Source organism: Triturus cristatus, chromosome 4_2 (assembly GCF_964204655.1).
Source record: "Triturus cristatus chromosome 4_2, aTriCri1.1, whole genome shotgun sequence".
Lineage (NCBI taxonomy): Eukaryota > Metazoa > Chordata > Amphibia > Caudata > Salamandridae > Triturus > Triturus cristatus.
The window spans coordinates 40,194,707-40,209,174 of record NC_140586.1 but is presented as its reverse complement, the minus strand read 5'-3'; the positions used below and the strand labels follow the sequence as shown (position 1 = coordinate 40,209,174).

The 14,468-nt window shown below is 44.5% G+C and overlaps 1 protein-coding gene across 6 annotated transcripts in view; it reads left to right on the top strand.

Annotated features, from left to right (window-relative positions):
- LOC146832901 (breast cancer anti-estrogen resistance protein 3 homolog) overlaps nucleotides 1–12,415 on the top strand; it is a 169,768-nt gene extending 157,353 nt beyond the window's left edge. For all 6 annotated transcript variants that reach the window (XM_085600344.1, XM_085600347.1, XM_085600342.1 and 3 more), the window contains exons 7-10: nucleotides 847–1,018; nucleotides 8,447–8,558; nucleotides 8,828–9,019; nucleotides 10,102–12,415. In XM_085600344.1, coding sequence (XP_085456470.1) covers nucleotides 847–1,018; nucleotides 8,447–8,558; nucleotides 8,828–9,019; nucleotides 10,102–10,274 — 649 coding nt within the window. In that variant the 3' untranslated portion in view covers nucleotides 10,275–12,415. The remainder of the gene's footprint in view (nucleotides 1–846; nucleotides 1,019–8,446; nucleotides 8,559–8,827; nucleotides 9,020–10,101) is intronic.
- The last annotated feature ends 2,053 nt before the right edge of the window (nucleotides 12,416–14,468 follow it).

Below are 14,468 nucleotides of genomic sequence, written 5' to 3'. Positions count from 1 at the left end.
TACTTGCATCCGAATAGCTCGAACACCTACCTTGAAAATTTGCGGCAACAATTGATCCAATCCAAATAAACCAAACAGTCTTCCTTTGTATATCTACTAAATGAAATATTGGTGCCATTTGGCTCTCCTTTTCAGCCCTATGAAATCCTTCCTTACATGGATTACTCCATTAGTAGATGCAACTTTTTTCAAATGTTGGGTTTTACTGGCAAATTGATAAATGAAGTTTGAACACTATTCTATGTCAATCCAAGATGGAGTTCAGGTGGCCATTCCCCCTCCTGACTCAGGTACAAGCATGATCTCCGCGTTAATACCTGGGTTTGAATACCTTCCTTGCTAAACATTTGTTCTAAATTTGTTGTTTTCCAATATGCAGCCCTCATGGGATGGAGCCTGGGGCTTAAAGTAGCTCATTGAGCCAACATCCTTTCTAGACCGCCATACAATGCATCTAACTGGAACAATAGGAACTGTAATGGTGTCTTTACAGAAGTTACTCCTTTCTCCCTAAACTGAAATACTTCTTAGGTTGCTAGATTGAGCCACATCAACAAGACAATGTTGCCAGTTATGACCTTACATCTAAACATGATGACCTAAAATGAGTTCCAAGCGATGGCCCTCAGTAGGAAGCCAAACCTATGCATCCAAGGTAAAGATCGAAATTACTTTGTCCATTTGAGCATTCCTCCCTCCTAACCAGTTGCCCATAAAATGGAGGACCTGAACATTCTACGCCAAATGAAGTGTTAACAGTGAACCGAGAGCACTGTATTACTAGACCAGCATGCAAATCCATTTCTGCACTAGAAGGTGAAACTTGGTCTCTCTTCCATTCCCCAGGCATCACTTAATCGCGATGGGCATTGCAGTGGACATACTGGGCTGTACGGGGGCGCTAGCAGAGAGGGTCGATACCCTGCACAGGATCATACAGCTGGCAGCTGAGTTGAAAACAACTGCGGGAGACCTCTACGCCTTCTCTGCAGTGATGAAGGCTTTAGAGTTTCCACAGGTGAGTCCTGGTATCAGCAGGGGACCAAGCACTTCCACAGGTGAGGGGGGGGGTGGTTAGGTGGTTAAACAGGTCAGTCCTGATATCACAACAGGCCCTGAAATTCATATAAGTAAGACCTGGTGTCAGTCATCAGGTTTCTTGGAGCGTTCATGGCATGGGTTAGAGCTGAAATCACCAAGGTTCTTGCATGCATATATGAGGCCTTTCTGTGTTTGCAGCCTACTTGTGTGTGATGTAGCAAGTGTGACCCCTTGAGAGACATCTTATTGCAGGCAGAAAATGGAGTGAAACTGAGAATGCCAGTCCTGTTTTTGAGTTTCATTCAAGCATATGCTGTTTGTGTGGGGAAATTGAACACGTCAAGTTGAGATCTCTGTCCTATTTCAGGTCCCAACCTACTCTCCTCATCGTGGATTAAGATATGTACTTATTTGGAAGAGCAGGAAGAGTATGTATTTCAGACAAAAGCTCATCCTGATATTTTTTCACATTCTGTATAATATGGTGATTGCAACTTACTCTGTCAGAGTGAATATACAATCCAATTTATTTCCGGGCATACTGATTTTATTTTGTTTTTCTGATTAGAAATACAAACCTACAGAAGGCATGAAGATGTCTGCCTGATAAGGTGTGAGGGAGTATCTCCTCAGAGCTCTGCATCCTGCTGGATGCTGGCCCCCCAGCCCCACCAACAAATAAAACATCCCAATTCAAAATCCTTGCCCTAACCTGCTGCTGAGGGCGGCTGGGGATGCACGCGACACCCCCATTCGAATAGTGACAGTTTTCCTTGGTGATTCCGTGAGGCTTTAGGCAAGGGCAGGAAGTGGCCGGTTCTATGTGGTGTGCAGTGAGTCAGTGAAAATGTCAAGATGCAGCGGGGACCCAAGCTTGGTGAGACGCATGAGTGTGGACACAGAGCGGTGTTTGGGGTCTGCAGCCTGCTCCATGGACCCTTGACACAGCATGATAGGCAAGTGAACCAGGTGTATCTGACGAAAGCGTGAGTTGAAGTGATGCCGTCATTGCTGGCAATGCCAAGGCCTAACACGGTACTCTGTGGGGATCCAAGCCAGCAGATTGTCTGGACTGTGAACTTACCCAAATCCTGACGGTGCAAGAGTTGTTTGAGGACTGCCTTAAGATCTATATAAGTGGCGGCCATCTTGGACTGTGCAGTTTGGTTATGGCAATCAAGGGTGATATGTGTTATGATGCACTTGAGGGACCCTACAGTAGTATGAATAGAGTTTTCAACTTGCATCAGTCCATTGACAGGGAGCCCCTGTGGCCATCATCATTTGTGAAGATAGACTGGTTGCAAAGGCTGCCAGTGACTAGGCAATGCTGGGTGCCTCCAGCATTCTCTACATTGCATGAGGGGCCCCCCAAGTGTTAAGGCACATAAATACTGACACCAAGACTTGATATGCTTACCCAGCGGCTTTACTCAACCCATAGCCAAAGCAAACTGAGAAAAGTAAACACAATACTAATACTCTTAACAGATGCTGAAAAGGTTGAAGGCTTAACAATTCATGGGCTCACCACAGTCCAACGCAATGCCAGCCACCTTGTTGAGAATTATTTTGATTTGCATGCTGCAGTCCAGAGATAAGGTACTTTGGCTCACATCTCCTAGGAGACCACAGAAGCAAACATACAAAAAGAGAACCGCGTATCCTTCTATACATATTTTGGAGCAGAGACAGAGCAAAAGAGAGTTATCCCTTTGAGGAAGTCACACATAAACTGTGGGTTGAAATATCACATATGCATTATTTCTTCCAGCAAAGCTACGCATTGACGCAAGGGGAAGAAGCAATTCTTTAACAGACCTTAGGAGGAACAATGCTTAAGGAGAGTTTAGATATCTAAATACAATGCTTACACTTATGTCTGGGCCTCTATAATGACAACTGTGTGCATGAAGGTGAATGCTCTACCTTGTATCCAGCACCGTAACATATATCTAATGAGGTGAGATGGACAAAGCATTTCCCCTTATTGCGTGTGTGAAGTAGCAGTGGGCTAAAGAATGGGTATGATGGAACAGCGGTATGGTGCTAAACTTGAATCTGACGCAAGCACACAGGTGTAGCAGTTGCTAAGGAGGATTTACTGCTTCCCCTTGAACATGAGCCTAACTCTGCCCGGGAAGGGTCCTTGGGAGGGGTTTGATGCCTTTTCATTTGCTACATGTGAGACTTTGGGCCACATATAAAGTTTGTCTGGGCGGTAGCTTTGCCATAAATTGGCAGAGCTCCCACCCTGCCAAACCTGCAGTGCCCACCTCTTTTAGCAATAGGGAGATCCCTGGGTTCCCCATTTCTAAATGTGTCTAAGCTCACTGTATATCAGGGTCATTGATATATTTTGTTTCTCTCAAACACATTTCTGCCTTTGGAGTTTATTTGAGAAATCAACAAAGAATGATAAGTGTGCCAAGAAAACAAGGCACCTACCCACAAGTTATTTTAGCCACAAAACTGCAGACAGTGTGTAATGAAGCCTTGACTGCAGGGAGGCTCTCTAAATGCATGATTGATGCAGTAGTGATTGTACTAAGCCGGGTAATGGTCAGTTGAGTATGACTCCTATCATCCATTGTTTATGATCACTCCCCACTTCACCTTCCTCCCATACCAGAGTGACTTTCGGAGGGGCACTCCTCAATTTGTGTTCAAGAAGTGAACCTCTGTTGTCCAGGGTACCAATGAACGGGGACTGAACTCTGAGAAGTGAGGAGGATGCTACTAGTGTTACTTCCTCGTTCCAAAGAAGGATGGAGGCCTTAGGTCTGTTTTAGGCCTAAGCATGCTGAACACCTTTCTGGGGAGAGACAGTTCTAAAATGCTCACTCTGGCTCAGAACCAGTAGGCGCTGGACCCAGGAGACTTGAAATCTTACTTGGACTTGCAAAATGAGTATTTCCTGATACCTGTCCTGCAGTCAAAGGCATTACCTGCAGTTCAAGGTGGACTTGCATCACTTTAATTTCACCATACTCTGCTTTGGCCTTACATCAGCCAGTCGGTATTCACTAACGTGATGACGGTGGTCGTGATGGCAGTGGTCGCTGGCCAACTTCGGAGCATGGGAGTATAGATATTCCCGTACCTTGATGAATAGCTGCTAAATAAAGTTCCAACCGTAGCCAGTTGTAGACCACTTTCTGATGACAGCCGTCCTCCTGGCATTGTTGGGTGTTACCATTAACAAACTAAAGTCTCATCTGAGCCCGTGCAAAGACTTTCATTCATGGGGGCAGTTCCGGACACAGCAGCGTTCAGGGCCTTACCTCTGCCAAAGCAGGTCCGGGTCATTTAGGATATGATTCTGATGTTTCAGGATCAGTTCTGCTATTTAGTGAGGCTGGCTCTGGTGTTCCATGTCCTCTCGGCTTTGTGCATCGTCCTTATCCCCAATGCCAGGTGGCACATTTGGGCCATGAATTGAAACCTCAGTCCCAGTAGTCCCAGCATCAGGATGACTCTCCGACTCCATTCAAATCTCTAATGAGACGGTGCAGGATCTGCAGTGGTGACTAATGGACGCCAAACTACTCTTCAACAGGCCAGTCCCTCTCCACCGCCAAGAGATCATTTTGTTGACAGACGTGCCACTGCTGGGTTGGAGAGGATCAAATCAGGGGCCTCTGGTTTCTTTGGTGGAGGGTCAACTCAATATTAGACCTCCAAAGCTTTGCTCACTTTTTTTGGCCCCAAAAGTCTTCCTGCCATCCATTAAAGGGAGGCTGGTGCAGGTCCAAGTGAACAACCCAACTGCTACATGGTACTGTAACAAGCAGGCCTGAGTGGTGGGTCTTGGATTTTGTGCCAGAATCACCTCTGAGATGGCTGGACCAGCAGATCACCTTCCTGGTTACCAAACTCCTGGTGGGGTCTCTAATGTCAGAGTGGATAAGCAGGTGTTGTCTGGAGGGCCACAAGTAGCATCTCATCTCAAGGAGGTGCAGAGTGTCTTCGAGCATTGGGGTATGCCCTGGCTAGTACTATTCACCACTTTCAAGAATGGGTAATGTCAACAATTCAGATTTCTGGAGTTTTCTTCAAGATATTCGTTAAATGATGCATTTCAGCTGGAATGGAAGGGGCATGCATTTCCACTACTGCCTCGAGTGCTGATCAAGATCACAACAGACCCGGTCCAAGTCATCCTTATCACCCCGGACTAGGCCATGAGAATGTGGTACCCAGAGCATTTGGCCTCCGAGCAGACTGTCACTTCAGAAGGCCTACTGTCTCAGCAACAGAGCAGTAGCTTGCATCCGAGTCTCCACAACCTATACATCTAAGTGTGGATATTGTGTGGTGGCAGGTGAATGTGTTTGACTAGCCAACCAAGGTGCAGCCAGGCAGTCTTCCATGAAGTGATATACTGTAGGCAAGGGGACAATTTTGCTGTCTTGTGCGGTGCACAAACATTGACCACTTGCAAGCCAATTTTTCTGATGATATTTTATTTGTTCTTTTGTTAGCCCATCAAAGTCCTGAGAAGGGCACAGTGAAAGGTTATTTGTTGTCCCTTTCAGCCTACCAGTGTTTATCTAACCGACCGTCTTTGTTTAAGTCACTGATTTTGATATATTTTAGAAAAGGTTTGACTCCAGTTTCCTTCAAAACTATGTATTGTGTCCCAAAGGGCTCTGAGCATGGTCTTGATATTTCCCATTTATGTGCCTTCAAGCCTATGTATAGCTGTTCCTTATGGCATTTGACACTTAAAACCACCTTCCTCATTGCAATTGCCTCAGTGTACAGCCTGAGTGAACTGCAGGTACTTTCTGTGAAACCAACCTACACCACTTTCTTGCTAGACAAATTTGTACTGAAGATCCAGGCAGAATCCTACCAAAGGTCATAACTCCCTTCCATGTTGGCCAATTGATCACTCTACCAGTGTTTTTTGCCCTACCTTGTCCATTGAAAGAGGATGAGAGACATCATCTCTTGACCATATAATGCTGTGTGGCATAGTCACATATATCCTTCTTTTTTGTCATCCTTTGTGCTACTAATGTAAAATTATATCCTCAGCTCATTGAATGATTGTAGATTTTTACTCAGAACGTGGTACTTTTTTGATGCAAATAGATTTCAGTTTGGAGGCTGCTATCTGGGCCCTTTACACTGAATCCTGCTTGTTTGTGCTACTCAAATACACTGGTGCTACAACATTGGAGTCTACTTGAATTCATGAATACTACAGGACACTGTGCTCTTACATGGACTATGTCATTGTATGGATAACCAGCTCTTCGTGTGGCGCAGCGGCCAGGGCGGCTGACTCCGGAGCGTGGGGCTCACGGTTCGATCCCCAGTGCCGGAGGCAGATCAGCTCAACATCATGTGACTCTGGGCAATAGCTCACTTAATCTCTCTGACGGCCCTCAGCACCTTGAGACCCTTACGGGTGATTAGTTCACGCTTGACAAATACTAGGTTATAGGTTATTTGTGGGGTTTTCTGGTGTAAAGAAAAGTGGTGCAAAAAAAGCACCAGTCAAGGTGGAGAGTCCCCTGCATAAAAATCGGTTGTGCACTAGCAAAGCAGCAGCCCCCTCAAGGCCTGGGGACCCATTATATCAGGGCCAAGTATGCCACAATCTCTTTTGCATCATGGACGCCTCATTTAGATATTTGCCAGGTTGCGATGTTTGTATTGGTGCATAAGTTCTCAAAACACTACTGTCTTGGCATTCGGGTCCAGAGGAAGATCACTTATCGCTGCTCAGTTCTGCAGGATGCTTTTGGTCTGGGTCCTCTCCTGTTCCCCTCCACCTTTGGGAAGTGCTGCTGTGGATCTCTTCTAAGGTAAGGAATTTGTTCAAAGTTTCCATCAAAAGAACAAGTTACTTACCTTCCACAACAATGTTTTCGGTGGAAACTCTAAATGCAGATTCCTCACAGCCCTCCTACCTCCCTGTAGCATTTAAAAAGTTCCCAATTTAGAAGACCGGGACACTACCTCAGTCAATTAGTTCAACCTCCTGTGTGTGAGGGTATGGAATGAGAAACCTAAAAGAAATTGGCATCAGCACACTGGGGTGGTGCTTATATGGGGTTCTCTCTTCCGGGGTGTATGGACTCACTGGGGAGCCACAGGGAACCACCTGCCGATGCAAGGAAATATTCCTGAAGTCGTCTCCTTATCCAGTCTGGCACCTGGGGACATTCTGAAGGTGAGGTATCTGCTGTTAGATAGAGTACCCAATTATACAGAGAATTACTGAAGGTAAGCAACTTTTTTGTCTTATTTAGACTACCTGTGCTTCTTTAACTAGTGTTCAAGGTTCCTTATGGTTCCTAGGCGCATTCTCTGTTCTGTTTTTACTGTAGCAGGAATGCTCTGGCACTCTACTGTGGTGTGACTAGATCCTCTGTGGTCAGGGCTGACAGGCAAAACAGTTGCAAGGAAACCCCCAGTGAGCCAGGGGCATTGGTACATTTCAGGGCATCGTAGGGTGACAAATCCTAATGTCATTGAAGTAGTCAGAGGGAGCGGCGCACTGTTTTCGTTAAGGAACGCACACAATTTAGGATATCTTGTTTTCTAAGCATGTCCACTGTGATGTTACTGGTGATGTAGGATCTACTTCTGATGTTATGAGCTAACCACAGTGCTGCATCTGTTGTTTCTGTGGTTTTACGCACTGTATATAAAGTTATAGGTTCTATTTCTGTTTTTTTAAATCTATTTTTCTATCATTTTGCTACCATGCTTTTTCTGGTTGTTATATGGCCTGCTGTTGTCTACCTGGTGATGTGTGTTCAGTCTGTGTTATTATGTCTTGTGGGATCTGGTGTTTTGTGTTCTGCCTGTGGTGCTGTCTGGTTGGATCTAGTGTTCTTTGTTTTGTCTGTGGTGCAGTCTTGATGATACCTAGTGTTCTTTCTGTGGTACGGTTTCTGGTGGGATCTACTGTTCTGTGTTCTGTCCGTGGTACTGTCATGGTGACATTTAGTGTTTTGTCTGTGGGGCTGTGTCTGGTAGGATCTAATGGTTTGTGTTAAGTCTGTGGCACTTCCCCCTCGAGGGATCTAGTGTTCTGACTGTGGTACTGTGTCTAGTAGGGTCCACTGTTTTGTGGCCTGTCTGAAGAAACTGTCTGCATGGGACCTAATGTTCTCTCTAGCTACTGTGGTTGGAAGGAGCCAGTGGTCTGTGGTACAGTGTCTTGTAGGATCTAGTGTTCTGTGTTTTAGTTGGGGTACTGTGTCTCAGTGGGCTTTTGTGGTCTACCTATGGTAGTGTGTGTTATGGGAGCTAGTGTTCTGTGGTGTCTGTGTGTCTGTAGTCTCTGTTCTGTCTGTGTTAATCTTGGTTTGTCTGCAATGCTATACCTGGTCTTGTAAGTTGGATTCTTCATGGTGTAACTCTTGTTTTGGGATTTTTGCAGATCGTTCGCCTGCAGCAGACCTGGCAGGCACTACGGCAGACCCACACTGGCAGTGCCATCACCTTCGAGAAGCAGCTAAAACCATACCTTAAATCTTTGAATGAGGCCAAAGGTCAGAATCTGTACATCCATTCCTACACACCCCTATCATACCTAACCTCCTACTGCAACCTCAAACTCCTCTATCTCTGGACTCAATCCCCTCCTGCAACTAGTCCCCCAAACTGCCTCTGTGCCTGAACCCACACACTCTACCACGCCTGGCTTCACAGTACAGTCCCAGGCTCGGTGTTTGACATTTACCCCTGTTATTTGCTGTTGCATTGTCAGCCTGTGCTGTATCATTGTCTGGTAGCAACATCTGCCTCTTTCATCCTACAGAGAGCCCTACCGTAGGAATTGGGGGCATTGCCGTTCCTCACATCATACCCCTTTTGAATCTCATGGAGGGGGTAGAGGTCTTGGAACACAGCGAGGACAGCTGTGAGCTGCTGTTTCGGGTCCTGGCATCAGCTCGGAGCATGGCCATGAACGCAGCAGTATACCAGAACAACGCGGAGGCCAAACTCGTAGGTAAGGAGGAGACGAGGGAACTCAAGAGAGGAGGGGTGAGTGAGTGATGTCACTAAGTGCTCGTCAGTGATGAAATTGCTTGAAGGAGAAGAAAGGTTAAAAAAAAGGGGCTAAAGGAAGTCCTGCATGAGGGTTGATCCAAGAATGGAGTTCCAAAGTTGTAGAGGCATTTATATCCCATAGATGGGGTGGGTAGAATCGTAAAGGGAGTGCCAAGAGAGCTCAAATTGTAAAGGAATTGGAGCTGTTGCGTAGTTGCATTTGTAGAGAATACATTGGCAATTAAATAGAACCTGACCTTTGTCTGGCAACCAATCTAGCGTGCTCCTATCCAGGGACACACACTTCGTTTTCCGTATTCAATATATCAGACAGATGGCAGCATTCTTGGCATTTTGTAAGTGAAAAAATCCTTTTTTGGCAGTCAGATAGTATGTGCTACTATAGTACAGCACTGTTTTTTCTGTGGCTAGACCAATTGAATGCAGCCCTCTCTCTTAACTCTGATTGGCTGTTACCAACCAATCAGTGTTGGTGTGTTTCACAACATTGAAAAGTGCATTGAGATGACAGAGGGATGAGAAATGAGAAGTAGGGGTGATGGATGAGGAGTTGGGATGAGAAGTAGGGATGGTGGATGAGATGTAGGGAGGATGGATGAGAAATGGGGCTGGGAAGCAAGGGTGATGGATGAGAAGTAAGGATGATGAGTGAGAAGTAGGGAGTATGGATGAAAAGTAGGGATGAAAAGTATGGATGATGGGTGAGAAGTAGGGATTGTGGATGAAAAGTAGAGATGAGATGTAGGGATGATGGATGAGAAGTAGAGATGATTGATAAAAAGTTACACACCACGCTTGTTTAACACATTGGTTCAGATTATCTGCTATCCACATTTTAATATTCCTAAAACCACTTTCCATACATATATATGTAGCACCATACATTAGCCTGTGCCTCAGAATAATACTGTTCTGTGCATAGAATCCTTCATATGCCCTCTACCCGTTGATTATCAAATGTAGTACCTTCGTTCTTGCTGCACTGACTGCTTCTCTTTACTCTTCTCTCTTTGACTCCAGATTTCAAGCCCTGCCCAGAGCTCCTGGAAGCTTTCCATAGCGAGTTTGCTCTCCGACTCTTCTGGGGCAGCAAAGGAGCCGAGGTGGGGCAGGCCGAAAGATTCAAGAAATTCAGCCAGATCCTCACAGTTCTGTCTCAGAAGCTGGAGCCTGACAAGAAGCCGGACCGCTAGCCCACTCTCTCCACAGGAAAACTGTATCGTTGGGCATCCAGTGTCTCTTGGGGTGGCACATTCATGCCATAGGAAACCATCTGAATCTAAAGGATCTCTCGCATGCATCAGAGCTCAGCCCAGGAGATCTCAGAACCGCTGCTGGTCTCCGAGTCTATGATGTATTTCAGTAATATCGCTGTGCCTAGGGGATTTCTTAAACACTCCAGGTTCTTGAGTCTTCAGAATCCTTTCAAAACCATGTACATTGTTTCATGTATGTGTTGCCAGAGGCAGCAGCCACTATCCCTGGATTTCCCTTTGGTGCCCCTGCTCTGCCGGCTACCCCTGGTCTCAGCTATGAAGAACGCAGCAGCAGAAAGTAAGCCGGTCTTTGAACAGTTCGCTTTGATTGCTATTTTTATAGTCACTCAGCAGCAAACACAAGGTCATAGAAGAGCTACTCGAAGGTCAATGACTCTAACCTAATTGTCAGGTGGGTCACACAGTGTGTAATGTCCCTTTCGCGACCCCAGTCATATGGTAAATTGGCATTCTGGTAAAATGGCATATATGTCAGAAACTCTTCACGTTTTACCACAAGGGCAGAGCTGAGCCTATTGGCTATCAATAACACTGGAGGATCTAGAGAATGGGAGCTCTTAGAGAAACACTGCAGAATCTATGGGATTTCAGAAATGCTGAGGGTTTTGCAATAAAGAGCATTTCTTACACATTGCAGAGCAGAATCTATAGAATTTCAGAAAACCTAAGAACTGTTTAAGGCATATCACCAGCACAGGAGATCAGGCTGCAGGCGGTTTCGGAAACACTCCAGAACTGAATTGAGAAATCTGAGGGGAAAAAGAACAGGTTCTCGTTCTTGCAGGATCTGTCAGAAACTTGCGTAGAGTCTCAATAATTTCAGAAACACTTCAGAAAAGATTCCAGGAGAGATCAAAACACCCAGAACTAGATCGGCAGTATTTCACAAATACCGCGGAGCTGGGTTTATTGGATATCAGAGAACTAAATGACTGTCTCTCACACGTTTTTTTAAAAAACTGCTTATTGGGCAGTAAGCGAGTGCCGGAAACACTACAGAATTGCACAGAAAGGATTTTTGGAAAAACTGTAGACTTAAAGCCTTTTGTATATTTGATTGGATATTTGACACTGTCTACCTTGGACGTGAAGCTTTTAAATTTTATCTTGAAGATACTGCACTACTTAGACCTACAGTCTTATATGTTCAAACTTGAATCCACAGCACTGTGTACACTAAAATACATGTGTTACTATGAATGTACAACACTGTACAGCTTTATATATGTTATGCTGAAAGCATGCATTGTGCACAAATACATAGTTATATAGACATATATTTATATTTTCATAGGAAGCTTTGTAATATGGTCCTTCCTATATTACCATCTAAATGTTTTGGCTTGTTAACTTTAACAGAATCATAAAGGGAAATATTGAACCTTATTACACATTATGTATTTGTTGTATGACATGTTTGTTTTTGGAGAGTTAGATTAAAAAATATGTTTGTTTTCCAAACAGAGAAATGTCTGTTGAAAATAGTAAGTGAAATACTGGACTGCACCTTTTGGTTTTCTGCAGTATAAAGAAGATACAAATGCTTCATTATATATATTAAAATGTAGACTTTTAGAAACAAACACCTTTTCCTTTGATGAGAAACAATCTATATGTACAAGAGAGAGATTGTTGGGGATGTTCTCTGCAACGTGAGACATCTAACAGTGGGCAGAGACTGGAATTTGAACGGTGAAGTTTTGCTTACCTATCATGCACAGAATGTTGATAAAGCAATTGACAATTGCAAAGTTCTGGAGAGCGGTTTGAGACTGTTGTCATGATGACGAAACCCACATTTCAGAGGGACCTGTGAAGTATTTTCCATATTTCACATTGACCTGTGCAACATCTTTTTACAACCCTATTTTTGTGCAATAAATACAGTGGAACAGGTTTCGTATATATGTGTATCTGTGTAACGGAATTTAAATGTTCACACGTTGGACAGTGACTTACAGCATTCTAGACTTTCCATTGAATGTACTCCACTGGTTACAATGTGCCTTTTTTTTTTATCTTTGAACAACAGTAAAACCAACAGCTTCATAACTGTCCACTTTTCTGGAAGTTTATTAAGCATTTTCAACTTTCTATTTGTTATTGTGAATGTCAAGGCTGGTTTATTGCACATGACCCTAACCAGCAATAATGACAAATTACAGTATAAAACAGTCTGTGTGCTCCACTGGCCTTTTCAGTGTGCCCACTTTAGATGTTTGTGCCTATTACTGGACCAGTGCTTGATTTGAGCCAGAGCTTTCTGGTGCAGAGCACCGGCACTTAATTGGATTCCGGTGCTCGGCACCTAATTGTCAACACCACACTTAGGGCAGTCTGCCACAAGGTGAAGCTGCTCATGTAAATTAGAGATGAGCAATATAACAGTTGTTTAGGAAAACAATATACATTCAAAAATGACTAATACCTGCCTCCCCAGCCATTCCTTTAGCTGTGGGGACCTGGAATAATCTGAACTGTCGCATTTACATGCAAGAGAGATGGTTAGTAGTTGTTTTGCCAGCGATGACAGGGGCGATGGGTGGTGCAAGCTGCAGTGGCTTCCTGGTCAGAGCCCTGGCACTTAATATTTAAAAAGTTAGGCACTGTACTGGACCCTATATTTTTACTGGCTTTAGAACTCTGCACTTTACCCCTGCTAACCAGAGGTAAAGTGCCTGTGCTCCCCGTTGAACATTTCAAATTTGCATATTCCTAATTGGTATATTTCTCTTGCCTAGAAGTCCCTACAATATGGTACAGAATGTACGCAGGGCCATAAAGCTAAATTGCACTAGTGGACTGCAGCACCTATTGTGTCATCCTCTATAATGGCAGTGCAAACGCAGCTTCAGCGCTACCACTGTAGCTTGACTGTAACCAAGCAAAACATGCACTGCCACCTAGCAAAATAAACCCTATTAATGGGTAAAACCCTTACGTTTAAATATTAAAATGTCACCCCTGTGTTAGCATTGTAGCCCACAAGGCAGGGTGCATGGTATATAAAAGTAGGAGATGTAGAAATTCGATGTTAACATCTCCTTACATTGCATAGCACCCGAAAGCTATTTTCACTGCAGGAAGGCTGGCTGGTGCAGACAAAAACACTGGGAAGAGATATTAAATACTAATATTATATCTTTGATATGGAACCAGCTAGAAAAATAATGAAACAATTATTTTTGAACAGTTATTAAAAATCCAATTCAATGGTGAATTCAGATTTGTAATAAACACTAAGTAAACGTATCTTCCCTGCCTGACGTTTCTGAAGGCTAATTTGCATTGGCCCTCCAGCTTGTCCCAGGCAGTGATTATACTAGAATAGGTGTCAAACAATGTGAGATGCCTCCCAGGAGCAAACAATAAGCCTGAATTGCCAGAGATGGCTCCTCAGACCGCCACAGAATATACAGGTTGGGAGCTGTGGGCATCCTTTTTGACACTACAGTGTCAAATCTTGCTTAAGTGTTACATCCTGCTTGCCAGGTCTTCTGGGTTCACATATAACAGTTAAGGCAAACTTAAAAGGGAGGGAACAGAATGCCAAGACAATACTTGTTTTTTCCCACCAGACTTCTGTCTCTGGGTTTGTTTTGGATAGGCTACCTACTCCAAACAGGATTTTAGTATTAGTTGTGGAGAACACTAGGATTACCATAGTACACTCCCCATACACATTCCCCACCCTGAGAGCCCAGGTTTAGTGTGGCCGAAGACTTTTACCACCTTGGATTTTCCCTGACACATTGCATTTTAGGCCTGTTTGGAGTAAGGCAAACAGGAACTACTGAAAGAGTAGGTAAGTCAGGGAATGGGAGCTTTTACCCCATTGGTTGGGAAGGGGGCAGGAGTAATCCCACCTACTAGCTAATGCCAGAGATACATGTTACACCACCAGGCACCCACTTCAGAACACTTTCGGGACCTGCAGAAGATCAGAAGAGGACTGGACCTGCTGTCTGTGACCTGTGAGGAGCCCTGACGGACTGGGCCTGCTTAATGTTGTACCCAGGACAAAAAAGTTGACCAAGGGTCAACCGGCTGACTTCCTTTGTGGCTACAGGGAGACACCAAGCTGCAAGAGGCCTTTTCCTGCAAAGTACC